We start from the raw sequence: 25,956 nt of genomic DNA, 5'->3' as shown, positions 1-25,956 counted from the left end.
GAAGGTTGAGATCCCAGGAAAGCTGCCTTAAATGAAGGAATACAGTTCGATATGAAAGTAGGCTAAAGGGACACAAAGCATATAATTAGTAAAGGATGAAATCTAATAATCATTTTAAAGGAAGTGTGTATAACATAAGAATTATGAAGTGATTTAACAAATGTAAACTGATAATAATAATGTATGTGTATCTGAGTAAAATGAAGTCTGTGTGTGTGTGTGGAAAGAGCTGATGTAAGCAGGGTGGGGGCCTTAAAGGCTGAGATCATAACAGATGTTGGGGTGTTGTCCGAGCACATACACATTGTATGGGGTCTATTGGATGCCGTAAAACATCTGAAGACGATGGCTTGTCATTAAAAGCCTCCACTTCTTCCAGAGTTTATCAGAGTGCATCTTTCAACATCAACCTTGAACTCAACGTATCTAATCACAACATAAAGCTAACAGAAGGTGAACTAAGGCCACTCTCCTCCTTAAGGTGATGTATGCATTATGCATTGGTAATGATGACATTGTTATAATTAGATTTAGATTTAAAACGTTATCCCTTTTAAAGTTAAAATTCCCTTGAGTGATTGTTTGATTTTCTAGTTATGGTATAACTGCGATAAGCGTCAATGAAACAAGACCCCGAGTCACCCCGTCGTGGGATAACATATTGATTCACTCATTAAACGACGTCTAATCGTTTGCAAGGCCATAAATGTGTGCACTGGAGTCCTTCATCTCCATGGCCACGAACACAATCAATCATTAATGTTTAATAAAGAAAAGAAGCTGGCTATACGAATCAGACGGCGGTGATACCATCACTCAGGGAAACGGCAACGAAATGGATGTAAGGATGCACCGGTGCACGACACAGCGGGACTAATTACACAGTTTTAAAGAATGCTGAACACATTTATTACTGGATGTGATGCTGCCCGTTAGAAAGAGAGACGTTGACCTCAGTAAAGATTTTTGATTTTCATTCTCAGTGATGTTCAGTCAGAATGGAGGAAGCTGAAGACAGTATTGCTGTGGTGGGCATCGGATGCAATTTTCCAGGGGGTAAGCCATTTGAATTTGGGATAGTTTAGTTTTGGCTTGTTTTCTTTTGTTTCTTCATATTTTATCTGCATATTTGCTATTTAAAGATGAATTCCTCTTCCACAACGTATATTAAGATACCTGTAGTGGTCATAGAAAAGTTAAAGACAAACTAGATAATTTCCACATTATTAGATCAGCTCTGAAATCAACAGATAAAAATGTTTTCACTTGACACATATAACCTTTTAACAACCATCGGGGCTGGTCACATGAATCCCTGGTAAAACTACAAAAAACAACAACAAAAAAGTGTCATTTTATTTTATTCAATTTAAGTCTATTTTTCATTACATGTAACAATTTCTACCTTTAACTTTGAGTTTACATAACCAGGGAAGTCATGAAAATATAAAATACTTAAAGACAATGGGCATATATATATGTATATATACATATATATGTTTTTTTGTTTTTTTCCAAATAGGAGAAGGGCTTGACAATTTCTGGAAAGTTCTGGTGGATGGAAGAAACTGTTCTGTGCCAATTCCCAAAGAGAGGTTTGACTTAGCCAGCTGGTATGACCCTGATGACAACAAACCGGGTAAATCCCGCACAGCCAAGGCTGCTCTCCTTGACGGGTATTTAAACTTTACTTTATGAACTATTTACAACAGCCTACTGATGTGTTTTGTAAATAAGTGTGTCCAGATAGTCTAATACACTTTTTCCGGATTGAGTAAATTATATTTTAATGTTTGTACCAAATCTCATGTCTCTATATTGTTTGATTCTTTAGCTTGGGCCCTGAACTATTTTTTGTAATGAGTAAATGAAAACAAGTGTGTCCATTTCTTTGTAGCTTTACTTTAAATTTTTCTCTTTAAACTGACACTTTATTGACCTTGTCTTGAGAAAGAAAGCGTGGTCGAAATGTTGGTTAAACAATAAGATCAGAGCTCAGTGTGCGTCCATCTTTTCTTCAATATATAGTCTTTAAAACTAACGCATGATCACTAAATAAGTAAATTTGATTAAATTGTTTTTGAATATTTTCAGGTTCAATGAATTCGACCACAAGTTCTTTGGCATCAGTGACAGTGAAGTGGAGCAAATGGACCCTCAACAGAAACAGCTCCTTCAGTGTGTCTACAGGGCGTTGGAGAATGCTGGGATTCCTATGGAGAAGGCCAGCGGCACCAGGACAGGAGTGTTTTTTGGTACATGTTGCCAGTGACCGGCTTTATTTTTTTTATAGTTTTGTGTAATATTTCCATCAGATTCAACTACTGTTCTTTGAATTATCTAACTCTCTTAATAATATCCATACGTGCACTTTTCTTACCAGTATTTATGTTGATTTTATTATAGGTCTAATGAACAGAGATTATGAGACAAATGCTGCACACGTGCACCCAAGTGTGATCAACCACTGGACCGGCACAGGGCTTGCCATGAGTATTGCAGCAAACAGAGTCTCCTACATCTTCAACTTCACTGGGCCGTCACTGTCCATAGACTGCGCCTGCTCGTCGTCTCTCGTGGCTCTTCATCTTGCCTGTCAATCCATTAAACAAGGTCTGTGCAATGTGTCTAACTGAAGTCAATGTAAAACCATGCCACAGCATTGTGGTTTTAATTACAAGGATATGCGTAAAAAAAGTGCATTCAGATATTTGTAATGTGAGACTATGAAATGTGTTTTTATCTTATCAGGTGATTGTGAGATGGCTGTTTGTGGTGGAGTCAACTGTATCATAGAGCCAAGAGTGTTTGTAGCTCTCAGCAAGGCCAAGATGATCTCACCTGAAGGAACCAGCAAACCTTTCTCCAACAGAGCAGATGGTTATGGAAGAGGAGAGGGCTGCGGGGTCGTTCTCCTCAAGCCACTGAAAAAGGTCAGAATATGCAAAGTAATAAAAGTGTTTTTTTTATTATAAAAGCAACCCGATCAGATAGTAGAGCAAAATTCAGATTCTGACTTCCCGTAACTAAGAAATGTGTTCGGAAATCGGAACAGTACCCATAATGTTATATTAATCAGCAACTTACTAGTTCCTGTTAGCCCTGTGTTTCTCCACTAACTAAATAGCATTTTATTCAGTTCCCATGTTTTTATACATCCATAGCCATTTCAGTCTTGTTGTTGCTTTACAGGCTATACAAGACCGTGACAATATCTGGGGTATCATCAGCAAAACAGCGGTCAACCAAGATGGACACTCAGTCACTCCAATCACCAAACCCTCCATGACACAACAAGAGGAACTCCTGCGCAGAATCTACTCAGAGTCTGACCTTGCAAATGTCCGGTACATAGAGGCACATGGGACTGGAACTCCAGTTGGAGATCCAACAGAAGCAGGAAGCATTTCAAACACCATCGCTAAAGCCCGACCTCCTGGTTCAGAGACACTACGTATCGGCTCTGTGAAGAGCAACATTGGACACACAGAATCTGCTGCTGGAGTGGCCGGACTCATTAAGGTACTCTTAATGATGAAGCATGAGACCATCGTTCCCTCAGTTTTCTACTCTGAGGAGTCTACCAGTGTAGATGTCAAAGCCCTGAACATTAAAGTTCCTAAAGAAGCAGAGAAGTGGGAATCCTCCAGTGCAAGAATTGCAGGAGTGAACAACTTTGGCTTTGGGGGTACAAATGCACACGCCATTGTCAAACAGTACAAACAGTCACGCATTGAGCAAAAGAATAGTGGGAAACGAGAGAAGTATTTTGTCATGTCGGCAAATTCACAAAAATCTCTTACTCTGATGACGGAAGACACCATTAAACAGCTAGAAGCAGATAGCATAGTTGATCTAGATTCTCTGTTGTACACATCAGCTTGTAGGAGGAGCCATCTAAAGCATAAATACAGAAAGGCCATCGTTGTTTCATCTGCAGTCGATCTTAAAGAGAAGTTAAGTGCCACTGTGGGCAAAAATATTCGCCCGTCCTACTCAGATCCGAGGTTAGTGTTTGTCTTTTGCGGAAATGGCGTCACTTACCATGGCATGTGCAAACAACTACTAAAACACGAGCCTATATTCAGACGTAAGATCAAAGAGATTGCAAAACTTTTCAAAAGACGTAGTACGCTGGACATCTTGGACACACTTGAGAGTGAGTTTGAGGGTAGTGACTTCAACAACCCACATGTTGTCCAACCACTGCTCTTTGCAATCCAAGTTGGCATTACCACCCTACTCAGACACTGGGGAGCCAAGCCCGATGCAATACTTGGACACTCTGTTGGCGAGGTTGCAGCCGCTCACTGTTCTGGCCTCCTGTCTCTTGATGATGCGGTAAAAGTCATCTATTTCCGCAGCATTCTCCAGAGCAAAGTCCCTGGGGGGAAGATGCTTGTGATCAGCAACATGGCTGTGTCAGAGGTAACTGCTCTTCTCCCTCGTTACTCTGGTAGAATTTGCCTTGCTGCGTTCAACAGCTCACAATCCTGCACCCTCTCAGGTGATGCAGATGCAATTGAGAGCCTTTATAAGGAGCTAAGCACCTCAGCCAACAGTCCGAATCTGTTCCTTCGTATACTGGATGTCACAGCTGCTTACCACAGCCACTTGATGGACCCCATTCTGCCAGAAATTGAGGAGACAATTGGCTCCTTACAGGTGAATGATCTGGACACAGAGTTGTTCTCAACAGTGACAGGCAAGGAAGTCCAGCAGGGAGATTTCTGCACTGGGAAATACTGGGCTAGAAACATTCGTGAGCCAGTAGCTTTTGAGCAAGCAGTGAGTTCAGCAACCAAGGGAAAGAAGAATACAGTGTTTGTGGAGATAGGGCCAAGAAGGGCACTACAGAGAAACATCATGGAATCTCTGGGTAATGATACAGCTGTTCTTGCCTCCGTGCAGCCAGAGAAAGATCATGACACGATAAAGTCTGTTATGTCGAAGCTGTTTGAACTGGGTGTCCACTTAAATTGGAACACCTTCTACAAAGGATACGAGACAGTGCCACTGCCTATTCCTAAATACCAGTTTGACTGCTCAGACAGAGATGTTATCATTGGAGCAGCACAGAAAAACACAGCAAGTAATCATCCTGTGCTGTGTCAGACAGGAAGTGAAAGCAACGTCTTCAGCTGTGATCTGCTGTCTGACTCTTCTTTCTACCTGAAAGAGCACAAGCACAACTCCATACCCATCATCCCTGGTGCCTTCTATGCTGAGTTGGGTTTAGCCGCATTCATGGCCAGTGCCAAACCAAAAGTACCACTCAGCTCACTGCAGGTCAGTGTCAGTTTTCACAGTCCATTTGTTTTAACCCAGAATTCACCAGAAATGAAGGTGCAACTAGAACAAACAGAGACGGAAACTAGGTTCATGGTACTCTCACCATCTGCAATGTATGCATCGGGCACAGTGGTTTCAAAGAAAGAGAGGCTGATTGAGGAGCAGTGCATTTCACTAAACTCCATCTACAAAAGATGCAAATCTGTAGTGAGCTGTAAGGAGTTCTATGGGTATCTCTCTCAAGGAGGCTTTCAGTATGGAGATGTCTTCCAGAATAAGGGGGATGTGCACTATGGAGAAGATCTCAAGGAGGCTTTTGCAAAAGTCACAGTTCCAAAAGAACTGCAGTCTCAGTTACATGACTACTGCATTCATCCCGTTGTGCTGGATTTTCTCATGCAGCTTCTCCCAGTTACAGTGGAGCACATTTTTGCTGGTAGACCAGGATTTCCTGCCAAAATAGGAAGTTTGACAGTGTTTGAACCCTTGCAAGAGGAGATGATTGTCTATCTGAGAGCAATTGACGTTGGCTTAGATCACTTTGAGATTTGTGGCTGCTTTGCGGATAAAGAAGGGAGAGTGCTGGTTGAACTGAAGCATGTGATAATCAAATACCTTGGCAGTCGCTCTCATGTGGTTGAGGAGTATTTCTACCACAATGCCTTTACAGTTATCCCTGAAGGCATCACATCTGTTCCTCCTCCTAAGGCCTTGGTCTTCTGTGACCGTTTAGGGATCTCTAAAGGCCTGCAGCCATTTTTGGACTCGAGGTCTAGATATGTTTCCTTCACACATGCAAAAGATATCTTGAGCCATGGGTTTCCTTCTCTTTTGGAAAATCTTAATATCACGGATATTGAGAAAAACTTTGATGAGGTCTTGTTTCTGTGGGGCAAAGAAGACCTCACCTCATTGGCAGCTGAGGTTGTCATGCAGAATTGTGCGAGCTGCTGTGAGACATTCCGCCAAATAGTCCTTGAGCTAAAGCAGATTTGCTTCCCAAACTCCATCAGAGCAGTCACCTACTGTTCCTCTGACATCACAGTAGACCACATGAGTCCGGGTTTTGCTCTTGCTGGCATGATGAGATCATTTGCTGCAGAGATACCAGATCTTTCATTTCAGCTGATCGATATAAGCACGATCTCTGCTGAGGACATTGCAGCTCTGGCTGAGGTCCTAAGATCGCATCCTTGCAGCAAGTATCCGGAGTTGGTGGTAAAAGATGGGCTGATTCAGAAACCTGCCATTGTCCGTACTCCACCTGAGATCATTGACAGTTCAGAGGGCAGTTTTACCTCTATGATGTCTGAGCCCTGCATCCTTCAGACAGCGGAAGCACATAAGATGACTCAACTGAGTGCCATTGTCTTTGAGGAGGAGGACCAGCCAATCAGGGGTACATCAGTTGAAATTCGGCCCACTAAGATATGTGTTCATTCCTCTGATTACTTCCCTGTCAGTGCTTCACATCTCAAATTTGGACAGACACTGTACTGGAACAAACACTCATCTCAGAAACACAAGCTACTGGCTCTTGATTTCAGTGGTACTATTACAGCAGTTGGGAAAGATGTCAGGAAATTGAAAGTGGGAGACCACATTGCTTCTTGTTACCCTGTGGTGGCAACCAGCAAGGTAAGAGTTCCAGAGGATGTGTGCTACAGCACCAAGCGGTTCCCATTCCTTCAAAAAACACCCTGTGTTTCCTACTTTGTGTTAGCATGGGAGATCCTGCATAGAGCGTTGCCCAGAGCCAAACACAATCTAGGAATCCTATCATCTGTGCCTGATTCTGCTCTTGTGAAAGTCTTGGCACTCACTTCTTACAAGTCCGGTTGGAATGTGATTGTTGGCACACAGTGCAATGGCTCTTTTGTCGATGTCAGTCAAATGGATGTGTTTGTCGTCCTGCCTCCATTTGATGAATCTCTGATTGCAAACATTTCTAACTTCCCGGGTGTCCAACATGTTGTCTTCATCTGTGAATCTCAGATGCAGTGTTCGCTTGCTCAGGACGTGTTCCAAAGTGTAAAAGAAAGTGTTCACGTGCAGACAATTCAGATGCCGGTAATTTTGCAAAAAGGATCCTTGAGTGCACAGAGGCCACACATTTATCAATGGCTGAAATCCTTGAACTTGAGCAGGAAATTTGCTCTTGAAAGCTTTACCTTTCAGAATGTGAAATCTGAAAGCATTGAGAGCCTTAATTCAGAGACACCACAGTCATACTTCAACTCGAAGAAGCTGGCTGTTGTAGCTCTGGAAAAAGACGTCAGCTGTACGCTATCTGACATTCCATTGTTGCCGACAAAAAAACAGCTTTTCCGAAAGAGAGCAGTGTACATAGTGGCAGGTGGTCTTTCTGGTCTGGGCTTTGAGACCGTCAAGTTCATCTCTCAAAGAGGGGGTGAATACGTTGTCGTACTCTCCAGGAGCAAACCCACAGTAGATGTGCAGCAAGAGATACACAATGTGGAGACGCAGTGTGGAAATCACATCACTGCCATGGAGTGTGACATATCCGTGTCCGAGCATGTGCACAAGGTTATCGGTGTCATCGGCCAGAAATTCCCTGGTTGTCCAATCAGAGGAGTGTTTCACAGTGCAGTTGTCCTACATGATGGCCTGATTGAGACCCTTAACAGATCTCTTTACGAGAAGGTTCTCAAACCCAAAGTAAACGGTGCCCTGAATTTGCACCATGCAACAAAGCACTGTCAATTGGATTACTTTGTGTGTTACTCTTCAATCTCAGCTTTTCTGGGAAATGCATCACAGACAAACTATGCAGCAGCCAACACATTCCTCGACCTGTTCTGTCAGTACCGGCGCAAACTCGGGCTGCCTGGACAGTCTATCAACTGGGGAGCTCTAAACCTCGGCCTCCTCTTGAACAAGGAACATTTCCAGCGGTTTCTGGAGGCAAAGGGGATGATGGTGTTGGATGTGGCTGAGATTCATAAAAGTCTGGAGCAATGCCTTGTGCTCAATCGACCCCAACAGGCTGTTTGCAGGTTTCACTTCAGAAACATCAGGTACAACATCCTATCTCAAAATGCAGCCTTGACCTTGCGTCTCACCGCATTGGTAGATGAGGCTTTCAAAAAATCCAAAGAGAAAGACTCTCAAACTACACAATCTGAATCCGTGTCACCTAAAGATTATGTTGTCTCTCTGCTCTGTGAGACCATCAGCATGGATGAAAGTGAGCTGAAAGATGAATCACCTCTTTCATCTTTAGGCATTGACTCCATGCAGGCCATGACTCTGCAGAATCGTATCTTTCAGGAGAGAGGTGTGAATGTGCCTCTGGTAAAACTGTTGGACCCTAATGCCACGCTATCAACGATAGTAGCTATACTGAGTGAAAAAGGTGACGGTGAAAGTGATAACCAAGAGTCTCCTCCTGTTAAAGGCGTAGTTTCTACCAGATTGTAAAAATGAAATAAAGAAGCAGATAAGGCTTAAGGCTTAGACAATAGAAGGCTTATGATAGCCAATGCAATACAACAGCATTCTTGTGTTAATGCCACATGGTCATACTATATTTTGCCTATTTTGTTGTCTTGTTTTGTACATTTTTGGATGTGGTTATTGTCTTTGTTCATTTTGGTGTTATAGTTTGAAATGTTATTACATTGTTATAACACTACCGTTATTTTACTCACATTTTTTTTAATTGATGTTTTGTATCAGTTTTACTGATTCTGTTTAGTGATATATTCATTTTGTAAATATGAAACTGTCAGCATTACAATTAAATACATAATTATTGTCGATGAGTAACGATTTAATAGTGAATAATTGATGTGAAGAAGTGTGAATTTAAGTATAAATGGTAATGTAATGTACATTCTTATTATTTTCTTAATTTTCATCAATCTTTAAAGCTCGTCTGTAATTTTTCTAATCTGTCACAGGGTTTGTTCCAACGTCAACTTACATTTATCTGCCGATTTTACATTCACTCATCTCTCATAAGTCATGGCCAGTTGTTATCACTGCTAGCTCATTGATTCTGATTATCATTTTTATGATGTTGATGGAACAAAACATGTGATAGTATTTTGGCATGTCGCAGAAATGTTCAATTGGGGGCAATGATTACTGAGTCTTTTGCTGATTGAACCACTAATTTATCACAGACAAGGACAAACATGCAAATAAAAGGAAAACAGATACATTAATTATTATTATGTACGATTAAGCAATTCTTTCTATCAATCTAGAAATTGTGACTACCACTATTCTGAGGAGTTTTGACACTATAGATATTTGGTGTTGCAATTAATGTAAAACATTTTTGACATTAAAGAACATTTTTATGACCATCACTGAAGTGAAAAAAAACGTGATAGGCTACTAATTCATTTTATTGTTTTTATTTGTTGCCTCTTCATGACACAATAAAACAAGCTGCCAATTTATCCATGCACTTGATAAGGTTGGTTTATTAATTCATAAATATTTCATGCAGATTACTTAATTGCAATTTAATTAAACTGGCAAGGTACGGCTCCAAATTGAATCACGAAGGCCTATTTTGAGAAAGTCAGCTGTACTTCAGTGATCACAAATGTTAAATATGTTACAAATAACACAAATTTTTTGTTTTATTCAATTTATTGTACAGATCTACCACAGAAGACTTGTCAGCAACATACATATATAAACATTACAAAGAAGTTAGTACTGAGTTATATTCAACAATTGTGACCTAGCCAAGATGTCAGTGGAAAAACCAACTATAACACATACTTACTAACTATAAAATATTGTGATAGATTTGTACAAACAAGCCTACTCCAAATAATTTCAACCAATCTGACTGAGAACAAAACCACAGCAGTGAGTGCAGTCTCAGAATATTATTTGATGCGGTCCATTGAAACTATCCATTATTCTTTACAATAGCTGCCAAAGTGGCCAGTGTGCAGTTGGGGTCCAATATTTTAACCAAAGGTACATTTACGCCTGTCGCTTGGAAAATCTTATTCTGCAGTGTCATGGCCAACATCGAGTCAATACCCAGTGCACACAGAGCCAAGTCATCATCTAGCTCATCCACGCTAACGTTGCTGATGTCACTGACAATTGTTCTCACACTTTCATGTGCGGAAGACAAATGCTGAACCCTGGGTTCATTACTTAGTTCATCCTTTAGCTCCATTTCCACCAGCGCTGACAGACGCTCTCTGAGAGACGCATTTTGTGACAGAACATGAATGTGAAGATTTTTGAAGTTGAACTTGCATATGACTTGTTGCGGTCTGTTCATCAGAAGACACTTTTTAAGTGCCTCTTGGACGTCACACACATCCATTGTCATCATTCCTTTTGCCTCCAGGAACTTTTGGAAATGATCTTTGTTCAACAAGAGGCCGAGGTTCAAAGGACCCCAGTTGATGGACTGTCCAGCAAGTCCAAGGTTTCTCCTGTAATGACAGAATGTGTCGAGAAAAGAATTGGCTGCTGCGTAGTTACATTGTGAGGCATTGCCAATGAATGAGGAGATGGAGGAGTAGCAGACAAAGAAATCCAGTTTGTTGTGAAGTGTTGCATAGTGAAGATTTAGAGCCCCACTCGCTTTAGGCTGCAGCACCTTTCTGAAGAGGGCCTCATCAAGGTTTTCGATCAACGCATCATGCAATACTGCAGCACTGTGAAACACTCCTTTGATTGGACACAATGAGAATCTTTGTTCGATATTTGAGATCGCGTCCGTGACCTGCATCGACACAGAAACGTCACATTTGACATTCATGATTGTCACCCCGTATCTTCTCTGGAGGAGTTCCATTTCAAACTGTATTTCATCAGTCAGAGTACTTCTGGACAGTGTTGCAATACAACCTCCCCCATTATAGGCAATGAATTTTACTGTCTCAAATCCCAAACCTGAGAGACCTCCAGTGACAATATAAACACAACTTTGTTTAAAGAGTTGTCCAGACCCTGTAAGCAAAGGGATATCTGACATTTGACAATCAGGCTCCCCATGATCTAGAACAACTTGCTGCACCGTCTTTGTTGTGAAGTAAGACTCAGCATATGCATCGTTCTGAGGCTCTTTTATGCTAGACAATTGAAAAGTCTCTATTTTCAAAGGTAGAGATACTGTATCAAAGCCTAATGACAATAGCCAATTAGAGATATCCCTGTTTTGCACTTGCAGACTGGCTCTCTGGAGAACATTAGCCACATCAAGTTTATGAACGTGGACGTGTTCACTCTTTAGTGCAAACATGTTTGCGGAGAAGGAGGATGACATGTGATTGCTATATACAAAAATAATGTGTCTGTCATGACTTCTGCTGTCATTCATCCCTTGCCAAGAGTGATCGAATGGGGGCAGAAAAACAAATGCATGGCTCTGATCAAAATGCAGAGATTCTCCTCTGAAATGTGACAGAGAGGAAACATTCCAGCCGGACCTGTTTGCCGTCAGGGCCAAACCTTTTATCAGAGCAGAGGCTGAGTTGGAGGAGATGATGGTCAGCTTCCTGTGTTGTTGTTTTACCGTAAACAGCATTTTCTGCAGGATCTCCCATGCGAGTATGAAGTAAGACACACACGGGGTCTCTTTCAGAAACGGGAGTCTCTTTGTGCTGTAGCACACAGCTTCAGGAATCATAATCTTTGCAGTGGCAGCAACTGGATAACATGAAGCAATATGATCTCCCACTCTTAGACTGTGAACATCTTTCCCAACAGCTGTGACAATGCCGCTAAAATCTAAAGCGAGAAGCTTGTGATTCTGTGACGTGTGCTTGTTCCAATACATCGTCTTTCCAAAATTCAAATGCGATGTGGTGACGGGAAAGTAATCAGATGAATGCACGCATACATTGGTTATCTGAATCTCAACTGACTTCTCTTGGATAGGATTTGCATTTGTGTCATAGGGGATGGCAGACAAGTGAGCCATTCTGTATGGATCAGTTGTCTGTAGAACAAAGTCGTTCACATTTACTGAGTGCATGTCACCTTCACATAAAGCCCCGTCCGTCATGGGCGTCCGTGCTATTCTTGTTGTCAATGCTTGGCCTTTGCTGATCACAACCTCTTGTTCTTTGCAGGTGTTTATCACACAAACAAGCGTTTCAATGTCTTCACTGGTCACAGAAGCAAGGTCAATCAGTTGAAAAGAGAGACCCGCCATCTCTGCTGCACAAGCCCTTGTCATACCAGACAGCACAAAACCAGGACTGACATGGTCCACACTCTTTTCTGTCGATCTATAGGTAATGACGCGGACAGTGCAAGAGCGTTTGCTCTCTTTCAAGGCTAAAACAATCTGGCGAAACAGCTCGCAGCAATTCACCAAGCAGTCTAGAATCTTCTCAGATGACAAGTGACTGAGGTCCTCTACACCCCAGATGAAGAGAACATTTCCTATATCAGCGTTGGTGCTAAGTGTATCGAACACTACATTTTGAACTTGGTCTGCCATCCAATGCTCTCTGCTCTCCACAAGTGCTGACTCTGGGTGCATGTATGGCTTCAGCCCTTTAGCTACGCCAAGTTTGTCTTCAAAAACTATTGCTTTTATCTTGCAATTTTGCAAGTCTCTTGTGTCAGGAATTGCAGTTATTTCATTGTGGAAGAACCGTGACTGAAGAGCACTCAAGCAATTGCCCAAAAATGAGATCCTCACCCCCTTAAGTTCCACCAGTACATGACCCTGTGGGGTGGAAAAGCTACCACATACATCCAAGAAGTCTGGACTCTCTTGAGTGGCTCGTAAGTACATGACCATTTCTTCTTGTAGTGGTCCTGATATGGCTACACTACCGATAGCTGAGGGGAATCCCTGCTTTGCTGTTAGCCGTCCAATAGCTACCACAGCAGTCATTTGCAAGAAATAGTCCAATAACACAGGGTGAATGAAATACTCATGAAGGTGTTGCAGAAGTTCACCAGGGACCTGAATTGCTGTCACAGCTTCCTTGAATTCATCTCCAAAATGCACATCATTAAGCTGTTTGAAGACAGCTCCATATTCAAATCCTGCGAGAGAAAGAATTGAATAAATCTCTTTTCTCTTCATAACCAATTTACACCTTTGGGAGATCATGTCAAGACAAATAGTTGGTTCTTCTAACAGTGGTTGGCCATCTGCACACCTGTATGTGCCGGAGGTATGTGTTGCGACAGAAGACTGTATTTTAAATGAACCTCCATTCTCTGCATGCTCCAGTGTCACTTTCAACTGATGACAGTTTGAGCTAAGTGTAAACAGACTCTCAAATCTTACACTGAGCTGGAGCTGAGAAACCGGTTTCCTGGGCTTTAAACTTGCCATCACTGAGGCATAAGCTAGCTCAACATAGAACGCGCCTGGCACAATGGAAACACCATTATTTTTATGCTCCCAAAGATACGGGGCAGTCTCTAATGAGAGGTTGCACATGTACTCTTTGTTATCCTGCTTTGTTTGGGATATGAGCTTATGGGGGGGAAAGGCAGATGAGTCACCACCTTTTCTCAAAGCTTCAAAATTCAATTCTTTCTTCGTGTTGACAAACTGATAGACTGGAAGAACTGTGGGCAATGTCTCACAACCCCTGTAGAGCTGATGCCAGTCCACACTGATGCCCAGTTCAAATAGTTTTCCCACGGTAGACCAGATTGTGTCGTAATCTTTCTCTGGCTGGACAGAGGAAAGAACTATGGTGTTTTTCCCCAAAGTTTCAAGTATGTTTCTTTGGAGAGCCCTACGAGGTCCAATCTCCACAAAGACCATGTTTGCCCTTGATTGCTTGTCTTTGGTGGCAGCACGCAGTGTTTGCTCAAATAAGACAGGCTCTCGAATGTTCCTTGCCCAGTAGCTGCCTGTTCTAAAGTCGCCATCTGAACAACTGTCTCCAGTCACCGTTGAAAAGAGTTTGCACTCTTTGTTGTTGGCATCCAAGGGCTCAATACTTTTCTCAATGTCATCAAGTATAGGATCCATCATATGGCTATGGTATGCTGCTGGCACATCCAACTCATGGAGGAAGAGATTTTCTTCCGTAAACATCTTCAGCCTCTGATGAAGGATGTCTATAGCATCTGCATCCCCTGACAGAGTGCAGGACTGGGGGCTGTTGAACGCTGCAACACAAATTTTCCCAGAAAACTCTGGAAGGAATTTTAATACCTTTTCAACAGCTACATTACCAACAACAAGCATTTTCCCCCCTGTGACCTTACTCTGGAGAGTACTGCGGTGGTACACCACTTTCACGGCGTCCTCGAGAGACAAGAGTCCAGAACAGTGAGCGGCAGCAACCTCACCAACGGAGTGCCCAAGCACGGCATCCGGTGTGACACCCCAGTGTTTTAGGAGAGCGGCAATGCCTACCTGAATCGCAAAAAGAAGAGGCTGGACAACATCTGGCTTACTGAAAGCATCATTATCGTATTCACCAGCAAGCCACTGGCTGATGCTGATGCTTTTATGACTCTGAAAGAGATTCTCAACTGCTCTGACCTTGTCTCTAAAAATAGGAACATCTCTCAGGAGCTGCTTGCACATACCCCTGTAAGCAACCCCATTTCCACAAAACACAAAGACCACCTGCATGTCAGACCTTATTGAGTCAACATTTGTTTTCAATGCAGATGTTAGCTGTTGTTCTAAATCTGAGAGGGAAGATATTTGGAAGGCCTTCCTATATTTGTGTCTAGAATGACTCCTTCCACATGCTGAAGTGTATGACAGTGCCTGTAAATCAACTGATTGATTGCGGCAAATGCTCTGGTGGGTGTCAGTGATGGACAGGATAAACGATTTCTCACAGGCTGCAGATATTACAAAGAGTCTTGGACAGCTTTTTGGGATCTGAGTGGGTTCAGTGGTCTTTCTGTACTCTCTTATAATCACATGTGCATTTGTGCCTCCAAACCCAAAGCTGTTGATTCCAGCTACCCTTCCTATTGACCCCTTGGTCTCCCATCTTTCAGCTTTAACCGGAATACTTATACTCAAAGCTTTTACATCTACACTGGCATTGTCTTCTGAGTAGAAAACAGAGGGCACAATGGTCTCATGCTTCATCATTAAGAGTACCTTAATGAGTCCGGCCACACCTGCAGCAGATTCTGTGTGTCCAATGTTGCCCTTCACAGAGCCGATCCGCAATGTCTCTGAACCAGGAGGTCTGGATTTAGCGATGACGTTTGAAATGCTTCCTGCCTCTATCGGATCTCCAACTGGTGTTCCAGTCCCATGTGCCTCTATGTACTGGACATGTGCAAGGTCAGACTCTGAGTAGAGTCTTTGCAACAGCTCCTGTTGTTGAGTCATGGAGGGTTTGGTGATTGGAGTGACTGAGTGTCCATCTTGGTTGACCGCTGTTTTACTGACGATAGCCCATATTTTGTTGCAGTCTTTCATCGCCTTTGTATAGAAAGTCACACTATTAGCATGCAACCCAGTATTGTTTGCAGTTTATTAATGGCATGTAATGACTGTAAAAAAATATATACAATGCTTGCTTACATTTTTCAGCAGCTTCAGGAGAATGACCCCGCAGCCCTCTCCTCTACCATAGCCATCTGCTCTGCTGGAGAAAGGTTTGCTGGTCCCTTCAGGTGAGATCATCTTGGCCTTGCTCAGCGCAACAAACACTCTGGGCTCTATTATACAACTGACACCTCCACAAAGAGCCATCTCACAGTCTCCTAGTCGAAAAAGAAAGTACAATTAAATATGGAACATTTAAATGAGGATTATCTTGCCCTCGGGCATGACATTTGTAGGGGAAAAGGGAACTAAATACCTTGCTTTATAGCCTGGCAGGCTAAATGTAGAGCCACCAAAGATGAAGAACAGGCACTGTCAATAGCAAGAGAAGGGCCAGTGAGGTTGAAGGTGAAGGATAGTCTATTGGCTGCCACACTCATGGCCGTCCCAGTGCCATTGTAGTGGGTTATCGTTGTAGGACTGTTGCTTCGAAGTATCTCGTAATCCCTGTTCATCAGACCTGCAACATTATTATAAAAGCAGAGTATACATCACAAATAGTGTATTTTGAAATTGTGCTTGTTTTACCACTAGAACCGCCATCAGGTAAAATGTACCCACCTGTGTTTTCCGATTTAAACTTTTGGACTTTGTTTCAATAAAAAGTATGTGACTTTTACTAAAAGTGTGTTATTTAGCACCCCTATTGTTAAAAAGTTGCATTATAAGTCATAGGCTAACCTTCACTATGGACAAGAGAACCATTCATGGATGCACATCAAGCATTAGACTTGCACAATACAATGGTTTCAGGACTGAGCATTGCATCCTGGGTTGACTGTTGTTCTGAGTTGCAAAAAAGGAAGATAACAATAACAATAAATAACTGAACCGTGTACCTTGAGAATCAGTGCATTCTAACGGGGGGTACATTTTTAGGTATACAGTGACCCCTGGCGGTTCTAGTGTTAAAAATATAATAGGTGATAGTGGTCACCTATGTAAACTCCAGTCCTGCTTCCACTGATGCTTTCCATAGACACTCCCGCGTCTTCTAATGCCCTGTATGTGCACTGCAAAAGGAGTTTCTGCTGAGGGTCCATGAATTCAGCCTCTGCTTCAGTAATGCCAAAAAACTTGTGATCAAACTCATTAAAGCTGAAATATAAAAAAAAAAAGCAGATCCATCACAATTCAAACATTTTTCAATAGAAGGATTAACACACAATCTTAAAAAAGACGATGCTTACCCTTCTATAAGAGCTGCTTTGGTTGTCTGTGTCTTTCCGGGTTTGCTATCATCGCCATCGTACCAGAAAGTGGTGTCAAATCTCTCTGCTGGAATATCTACAACACAGTTCTTTCCCTCCAACAAGACCTTCCAGAAGTTGTCCAACCCTTCACCTATAATAAAACAAACCACAAAACCTATGATTCACCTTAAGACAACTGGAAACAAACATTTAGAAATTCAAAATGCTTGCATCATACCTCCAGGAAAGTTGCATCCAACCCCGACAACAGCTATGTCATCGTCTGCGTCCTCCATTGTTCCTTTAAGATAGTAGTGAAGTTGCTCCGGGGTCTTGGTTGCTTTATTCTAAAAGCCAAAGTAAAAATGTAAGCCTCTCCATAGTGAAGCTTAATGTTCAGTCCAGGCTGCTGTCTTTAGCCAGAAGTAGAGCTGCTGTGCCTCCCATCCTTTTTAAACACTGTGCCATGAGAAGGGACAAGAGGACACAACACAGCTCTGCCTTGTTGCATCTCAGATGCCTTCACCTGGAACTAAATGCACTAATTGTAACTTAAGATCATTGAAAGGCAGTAGTGACTACGTTTTTGTTCTTATTTCCACAAAAGAAAACAATGTATACTACAGTCTGCTTATCACTGGCAGATAACAAAGTCCTCTAAGTGGTCATTTCAACGGGAACCTGTGGTCACATCGTCTCTGAAAGGAAATAGTAAAACGTTTACTTCATAGTTCTTAAACACAGCATCATTACGGTGGATAAGGATGCATTGATCAGCTGTTAACAGAGATTCAGAACGAGTCAGACATTTTTCTTTTCAATTTAATTAAAAAGTATGCTTAAACAAAGAAACCCTAGAACAACATATCAGTGGCCAACAAATCAGATACATGCATGCTGATGAATTAATGTCTCTTGACAGCGTTAACTAGTCTTTATGTTAAAGCCAGTCTAATTGATATTATACTATACAGTGAATTCAGAAAATATGTAAATCACTTCACTTTCTCATATTTTATGTTTTATAACCTTATGCTAAAATAGTTTTAAACTAATTATTTCTCTCATCAACCATCACTCAATATCCCATAATAACAAAGTAAAAACAGGATTTATTTGCTAATTTATTAACAAGAAAAATAAATAAGTATAAAGATCCTTTGCTATGAAATTCAGCTCAGGTGGCTCCAATTTCTCCTGATCATCTGGAGGTGTTGCTACACCTTGATTGGTGTCCACAAGTGGTGAATTCAATTGATTGGACATGATTCGGAAAGACACACACCTGTCTATATAAGGACTCACGGCAGACAACACATATCAGAGCAAAAAAACAAGCTGTGCGGTCAAAGGAACTTCCTGCAAAGCTCAGCGATAGAGTTCTGGGGAAGGCGACAAAAACAATTCTGCAGCATTGACGGTTCCCAAGAGCACAATGGCCTCCTTTGCACTTAAAGGACTCTTGGACTGAGAAACAAGCTGGACTTGAACCCAATCGAACATCTCTGGAAAGACCTGAAAATAGCTGTCCACCGACGGTCCCCATCTAAACTGAGAAGAGCTTGAGAGAAGCTGCAGAGAATCCCCAAATCCAGGCGTTCAAACTCTCATACCATGAAGATTTGAGACTGTCATCAAAGGTGCTTCAACTAAGTTCTGGGTTAGAAGTCTGAATGCTTGCATCAGTGTCAAATCCTGTCTCTGCTTGTGATTATGGGGACACATTAATTTAAACTGTTTTAGCGTAAGACTAACAAAGTAAGGGAGTTACTGAAGGCTGTAACTAAATGACAATGTGCCACCTGAGTGAAAGGTGTCACTGAATGATGAACCAACTTAGCAGTTCCCCCTCAGCTTTAAGGAGCTTCTTATAGTTTGAAGACCTGTAACTTTTTTTTAATCCAGTCTCACTGCTGTCATCACTCATTTCCAGCAGTAGCAGCTGTTTATTGTAAAAAGCTGAGTTATCTGTACAGCCCCTACCAGCAGACTGACGTTAGCAACTTAAAAAGCCAGATATTTCACTCGGAAGTTGCCGAGAACCAGGAGGAAAATAAATACTGAGAGTATCTCATTCATCTCCAAATGAATGCTGTTTCCCAGCTGCATGTGTAAATAAGGGACTGTTTGCTGACACATTAGCCATGTAAGCTACATAAACCACTCCTCTGATCTGAAGTGGCTAATATCAGAGTTTCACTTGAGTCATGTACTGAGTAACTGAACACATCCATGAGTAAAGGTAACCTTTATTTGAGTTCCAAGAAGGCCTTTTAAAAGGAACAAACTGAAGCAAAGTCAATCATTTTACACGCATACATAGCATATGTACACATTTCCCCTCATTTAACAGCTACATGTGAGCTTAAAATAGGGCATCAGGGCCTCTCACTAATTTCAGAAAAAGAAAACACCTTTGGGCACTTAAATAAATAAGAAACTAAATTGATGCAACTGAAAGACATCAGTTGGAGAAATAAACTACATATGAACAGCGGTATCACCTGTACCGTGCTACAGCCAAATGGTACATTCTAGATTGAGGTACTTTAAGGTCCTATGGTGCTCACCAGTCTGAACAAATTTAAAATGAGACACAGACGTACATGAAATCATTCATCTCATCTTGATTAACTGTGAGCTTTGTCAAATGCATTTGCCTGAGAACCTTGTTATGAGACCAAATATGATCGATGCATAAGACTACAGAAACCATCCGTCTTCAGAGTAAAAGGACAACAAGCCCCTCAAACACCTTGTGAACTTTAGTAGAATATGTATTTCCATCCCATTACACTGAGTGCTTTAAAAATCGCTGTGAAACCAGAAGTCTTCTCTATAGGAAATGCAAGACAAATGAAAACAAAAATTAGGGGTGAAACATCATTTCAGTGTCATCTTCACATTGATAAAATAAGAGGAATACAAACAAATGAAATACAAGGCCTCCAAAAGGCCCGTGCGTCGTTTGCACAGCTTCGTATATACATGATACAAGAGTCTAAAGTCTCTACTGAGGTATCATCTGCTCCAGTGATTTGCCCTCCAGCACCAGCTTGATCTCTTTGGCATCCAGAGTTTCATGTGCCAGCAGGGCGTCCGCTAGCTTCTTGTGCTCGTTGCTGTAAGTCTTCAGGATGTTTCTGGCACGTTCATACGAGTCCTGGAGGGAAGAGGAAGGATGGGGGAGTAAGAAACGGATAAATACGTGCAAATTAAAGTAAATTTGAGAGCGCTGCGGGAACACTCACATTCAGCAACGCCCTGATTTCCTGTTCGATGATAGCTTGCGTCTCGGGGCTCTGCTTGGTCACGTCACCGTAGGTCATCACACCAAGCTGCAGCAAAACCCAAATTACACCCTTTAGGTTGAACGAACAATAGAGCTTCTCAAGCCTTAGTCACTTGTAGTTACTGAACATTATGAGCTGAGTCCAGACTTAGGTGTAATTATGGGTTATACTAATGTTAGAGGACTGCAGGTTTTCATTCCAACTCAACAATACATCAGTGTTCCAGTCCTCTGATGGAGACACGCATCAAACATTTAGATTTTGCAAGTGGCTTTGTGCAAACACTTGAATATACTGTAAACAAAAGGTCACACCCCGCAGCAATAAAAGCCCCGAGAACAGCACTGTTTAGTAAAGAACTCTGTCTTCTATGTGAGTGGAAAGGATCACAATGTTCCCTCACTACCCGTACAAACTAAAACGTTACCTTGTCACTCATGCCGAACCTGGTCACCATCATCTTTGCTATTTTGGTTGCTCCATCGAAGTCACTGGAGGCTCCTAAAACGCACAATAACAGGAGGAGATTGAAACTAACGCTACATCACAAACGACTATCAGACATGTACTATCATCATTGTAATGTCATTAAAGTTGTGAATAAAGTCTTTGTTTCATACCAGCAGAAACAATGAAAATAGTGTATTTATCTTAATGATACTAATCTGTCAACATGTGTATTTTGTCGTACATACACAGCTCTGAGACACTTTTACAATGTTATACAATATAGTAGATCAACAGGACTGACACAAAAACATGAACTAAATGAACTTATTGTATTCACGCACCAGTGGTGATGTATTCGTCTCCAAAGATGAGCTCCTCTGCTACTCGACCGCCCATACTGACGTCCATCTGAGCCAGCAGCTGGGCTCTGGTCTCACTCCAGCGGTCGTTCTCCGGGAGCATGGACACCTAGAGGACAGAGACGAGGACAGAAGGGATCAGCTGGAGGTTTAGTTTCAACAAAAGAAAGTGACACAAACGTTACCGGTAAGGAGTGTGAGAAATAACAAGAGCTCACATGGCCGAGAGTTGGGCCTCTAGGCATGATCGTGGCCTTATTGATGGGCATTGCATCTTTGGTGTAGAAGGCAACAATGGCGTGGCCGGACTCGTGGTAGGCTGTGATGGTCTTGTTCTTCTTGTCGATTTCAATACTCCTCCTCTCGGGGCCTGGTGTGACGAGGACAGAAATAAGAGTTTAAAACACTCGACTCCCGTCCTCGTTGTCTCTCGTTGACTTGACATCCTTCTCGTCTCCTAACGAGGAGGTGCAGAGCAGATCAAAACCTGGTGTTGTGTATATTCACCCATGATGATCTTGTCCTTAGCAAACTCCAGGTCCTTCATTGACACCATGTCTTTCTCGTCCATGGCTGCCTTCAGGGCGGCCTGGTTCACCAGGTTCTCCAGCTCGGCCCCGGTGAAGCCCACTGTGCCCCGGGCAATAATCGCCGCATCCACGGCTGTGAAAAGGGAAACACAATGGAAGACGTGACCAGTGATCAGGAGACAATGCTGTCCTTTACCGATGTGGCAAACAAAGGTTCTCTCACAGGTTTACAGCTCTGGTTGCTAATGGATAAGAAAGCCAACGTTCGATGTCTGAGACCTACCAGGGTCCATTTTGATCTTGGAGAGGTACAAGTTGAGAATTTCCGTGCGTCCTTTCACATCGGGGCGAGGGACAGTAACCTGCATGTCAAACCTCCCTGGCCTCACCAGAGCGCTGGAAAGTAGCAGCAAAGTAGTGTTAAGATTCACAGCACATAGACTCTTCTTTTCTGCTAAATTACATGACTTTACTGCTTCAATTCTATTAAATATGATGAGTTTTGAAGAGTATGAAGTGTTTTCAGATACAGAAATCAAAGCTAAGGTTTGAATTCACCTTCATTTGAAGCAACTATAAGAAATCGTGTAAACATGATTGTATGACTTTAAAGTTGTTGTCTAGGTGTAGTCGATAGTATACATACAGAGTATATTTTTTGTTATTTGTGTGCATGAAATGGTTCCAGTAGAATTATATGGAAGTAAACATACTTATCCAAAGCCTCTGCAAAGTTTGTAGCGCCAATAACGATGACTCCTTCATTTGGTTTAAACCTGTAAAAGACCAAAACATTGAGTGGAAGAAGTGAAACTTCTTGATCGCCACATTTTCTTTTTTACACGCTGCAGTTTTAAAAAGAAGGCAGAAAACTGACCCGTCCATTTCAGCCAGCAGCTGGTTGATGGTTTGTCTAGAATAGGGATGCATCGGAGACTCGATTCTTTTCCCGCCGACGCTGTCCAACTCGTCGATGAAGATGACACAGGGAGCATTACCTTTCGCCTCTTCTGCAAACCACAACAGAAGAAGAAGGAGCTTGTAGTTGTTTGGATACACCTTCAACTGGTCGCTCACGTTTTTCTCACGTCCAGCAAACTTACTGAAAAGGTTCCTGATTCGACTCGCACCGACACCCACGAACATCTCATCGAACTCTGATCCGGAGGCGTAGTAGAAAGGCACGTCGGCCTCTCCGGCCACGGCCCGGGCCAACAGAGTCTTTCCTGTGCCCGGTGGACCGACCAGGAGGATCCCTGAGAGGAGAACAGAGGGAGCTAATTAGTATAAAATAACAACATATAGGACAACACCAATTGACACATTCGTGCATTAATTTCCTGCACAATTAAAAACAGAAGAACTGACACGTGTGGAGAAGACATACAATACCTTTCGGCAGCTTTCCACCCAGAACAGTAAATTTCTGGGGGTTCTTGAGGAAGTCGACGACTTCTTTCAATTCATTCTTCGCCTCCTCCACGCCTTTGACATTCTCAAATGTCACATTCTTCGCCTGGATGGGGTCGACCGCCGAGTCGAGACCAGATGTGGTGCGGAACCTCACTGTCAAATCCCAAAACACAACCGGATCAGTACGAGTACGCCGGAAAAACCGTCCAGACTATAACTGTTGGTTACAATATCCTTACTGTGGCACAAATGTAAATACGAAGATCCAAATGTATTCAAATACATACATGAAAACATACATAGTTGAAATAGATATTCAAGTATTACTACACAGCAGAATAATCAGTCAAACTCTACATGCACACCGCAAGAGAGACCTCATATCTTATCAGCTACTGTAAGGTATTACCTTAAAAAGGTACACATTAAAAACCAATATCAAATACTTAAGCTGTAAATGGGCTCAAGTAAAACACCGAGAGGCTTTGATCTCTTTGCAGGGTGCATGTGAGGTCGTGAGGTGATTTGCAAGCATGGGAGAGAATAAAAACCAACAAACCAGCATCAGAAAAGGAGCCTTTACCCGAGAGAAACGGGGTTCTTGATAAGCCGTAAATACCAAGAAGTAGAAGGACCAACAGGATCAACCTGGTTCTCCTCAGCGAGTCTGTAAAACGAGAGCACAAATATTAGTTCTTCATGTCAATCATAACCTAATGAGGTTCCCTTTCATCCTAAAATATAACTGTAGTGCCCGATGGTTAAGTAAGTGAGCCACATGCCTTGTGTTCTCTGAGTATAGGCCTGAGACTTCATGAACCCCTCAGTGAAACCCGACTTGAAGGCTTCCTGCTGGTTAACGGGAAGGTTCTGTTGCTTCGTCAGCTGGTCCAGTGACTGTGCTTCTGGTATCTTTTCCCTCTGAAGAAATCCCTGTGAGGGGAAAACACAGTTGGTTGGTCAAAAATCCGCCCTTTTCACTTCCTAATCCGCCCATAATTATTTTGGTAACACGGATCCTTTCAATAGGTCCCGATAGAATCGCTGACCTTCATGAAGGATGGCATGTAGGCCTCCGACTCCACCGGACCGTCATAACTGGACCTTGTCCGTCTGGTCTTTGATTGGAGAGTCTTGAAACCCCGACTCTGGACCCATACTACAAATAGAGACCCACGCCGATCAACACTACCCTAAAATGTCAAGCTTTTAATACACATAGATAACTTACACACAGCAGGTTAAGTATTGTTTCTTACTAGGCAAGAATTGTAGCTCTGAGCAAGCTTCTCTTAGAGGACCGTGGTATTGTCTGTGCAGTATATGGGAGCCGAACACTCCCAACCTTCTGTGTGAAAACCCTGTCAGACAAAAAAAAAAGGGTTTGTTTACATAATTACATGATAGAATATATTGACAAATGTGTAACATTTTTTCATAGGAGTGTGATTATCTGAGAAAGCTGGGAAACCTGAGCCGCTCACCGTGCTTGTTGTGAAAGAAGCTGTCGGCAGAAACGTGACTTGACCTCCATACGGAGGAAACAGCAGGAGGTTCTTCTGATCCCGGTAGAGGCAACAACCTGCTGACCAGCTCGTCCAGCTGACTCACCCGGATCTCTGACAGGCCCAGATCCCTCAGACTCACACTGGGCTGCGGAGAGAGGACGGCAAAAGTAGTAGTTATCTAAACCTTTCTGAGACAATAATTGCATGTGCTTGGCTTTTTAAGACAAAGCTATTGTTTACTGTATGTTCTCCAACGTAAACAGTGAACAATAGGGTAACACATTGAAATACTTTTTGTACCCTCATGAGATCATGTCATGTATCCGTGTCTCACCTCTTTAAGATAGGAACTGTGCTCTGGAATGTAGTCTTTGTGCAGTGTCTGTACTGAAGCTGTGGCCGAGTTCTTCAGAGAGTGGAGGGCGTTGATGAGCTGGCTGATGGGCACTATCATCTGGAAGGTAAACAAAGAGGAGGCTGAGGAACAGTCCCGATGGGATCCTTCTGTCACTGCATGGACTCAACACTCGCATAAGTTGATGTTTATTTCATGTAACTCTTCCAGCCAGGACGCTTACATCAGTGCACATACGTCAGACGTGTGACAGTTATGTAACCTGAACCTGAAATGTCAATTTACTTTAAACCTAAACATATCAAATCAGGTAAAAAATATCCCCGCACGTGCTCTGAAACACTTCACTATGATAACGTGACGTAAGTGTGGGCTGCTTATGAAGAGATCTACCGTTGACTTGTTAATGCTAACGTTAGCCGAGCTAGGTTGTCATTGACCATAACAGAATATATAATATATACACACACACACACACACACACACACCCGCACACGACAGACAGAGCTCGTTATTGCTATAACACCTCCCACAACAGTCTGTCCCGTACACCGCTGACTTTCTAACTACGTTGACAGAAGAATACACATTAGCTAGCTTGATAAAACAATCCGCTATCCAGTCAGGCTTACCTGCTGTGGCTGAAACGACGTTGACAGTGAAAACATTATTAAATTCAAATGTAGGAGCTTAGAAGGATGTTAGCTGTGTGAGGAGAGAGTCCCTCTATCGAACGAGTCCTCCTGCGAGCGGGGTGTCCTTTTTGTTTTCCTCGTTACACAACTTTCAGCAGATTAACGTTAGCTAACAAACTGCAAATGGATTCTCCGGCATCTGAGGGTCAAATGGACTACAATATGACGTCATGTCGGAATTTACTACCGGGTGCATCTTGCGTCATTACATCGTCAATTTGTGGACCCCAAACAGCCAAAGTTTATTCAAATCAGATGAATAAAAAAGATGTTTGACAGAAATATTACTATTATTACTTATTTAAATGTTTCCGTTATTTATCCTACAGGGATAATAAGCTTGAATGTTACACAA

General features: G+C 42.3%; 3 protein-coding genes across 4 annotated transcripts; 1 reads left to right on the top strand and 2 right to left on the bottom strand.

Annotated features, from left to right (window-relative positions):
* The first annotated feature begins 998 nt into the window (after positions 1 to 998).
* Positions 999 to 8,901, top strand: LOC142937690 (phenolphthiocerol synthesis polyketide synthase type I Pks15/1-like). Its single transcript, XM_076080739.1, has 6 exons — positions 999 to 1,056; positions 1,523 to 1,676; positions 2,095 to 2,255; positions 2,407 to 2,613; positions 2,752 to 2,933; positions 3,193 to 8,901. The coding sequence occupies exons 1-6, from the start codon at positions 999 to 1,001 to the stop codon at positions 8,731 to 8,733; spliced, it is 6,303 nt and encodes a 2,100-aa protein (XP_075936854.1). The 3' UTR covers positions 8,734 to 8,901.
* Positions 8,902 to 10,186: 1,285 nt separating this feature from the next.
* pks1 (polyketide synthase 1) lies at positions 10,187 to 17,294 on the bottom strand. Its single transcript, XM_076080469.1, has 6 exons — positions 17,237 to 17,294; positions 16,996 to 17,149; positions 16,743 to 16,903; positions 16,062 to 16,265; positions 15,782 to 15,963; positions 10,187 to 15,679 (listed from the first exon to the last, which is right to left on the bottom strand). The coding sequence occupies exons 1-6, from the start codon at positions 17,292 to 17,294 to the stop codon at positions 10,187 to 10,189; spliced, it is 6,252 nt and encodes a 2,083-aa protein (XP_075936584.1).
* Positions 17,295 to 19,229: 1,935 nt separating this feature from the next.
* On the bottom strand, positions 19,230 to 25,762 carry LOC142937505 (ATP-dependent zinc metalloprotease YME1L1-like). 2 transcript variants are annotated; one of them, XM_076080470.1, is made up of 18 exons: positions 25,539 to 25,762; positions 24,886 to 25,005; positions 24,528 to 24,696; positions 24,303 to 24,404; positions 24,093 to 24,202; positions 23,826 to 23,976; positions 23,603 to 23,710; positions 23,023 to 23,196; positions 22,734 to 22,886; positions 22,508 to 22,640; positions 22,344 to 22,406; positions 21,914 to 22,026; positions 21,608 to 21,763; positions 21,319 to 21,470; positions 21,083 to 21,209; positions 20,719 to 20,792; positions 20,250 to 20,336; positions 19,230 to 20,161 (listed from the first exon to the last, which is right to left on the bottom strand). In XM_076080470.1, the coding sequence occupies exons 1-18, from the start codon at positions 25,572 to 25,574 to the stop codon at positions 20,009 to 20,011; spliced, it is 2,181 nt and encodes a 726-aa protein (XP_075936585.1). In that variant the 5' UTR covers positions 25,575 to 25,762; the 3' UTR covers positions 19,230 to 20,008. The 2 variants fall into 2 exon arrangements, with proteins under 2 accessions (XP_075936585.1, XP_075936586.1); XM_076080471.1 differs by having other exon boundaries at positions 23,627 to 23,710.
* Positions 25,763 to 25,956: the final 194 nt, after the last annotated feature.

This window comes from Anarhichas minor, unplaced genomic scaffold (genome assembly GCF_050575085.1).
Source record: "Anarhichas minor isolate MPS153535 unplaced genomic scaffold, ASM5057508v1 ptg000074l, whole genome shotgun sequence".
Lineage (NCBI taxonomy): Eukaryota > Metazoa > Chordata > Actinopteri > Perciformes > Anarhichadidae > Anarhichas > Anarhichas minor.
Note: the sequence above shows the minus strand (reverse complement) of the source record. Positions and strands in the feature narration are given on the sequence as shown.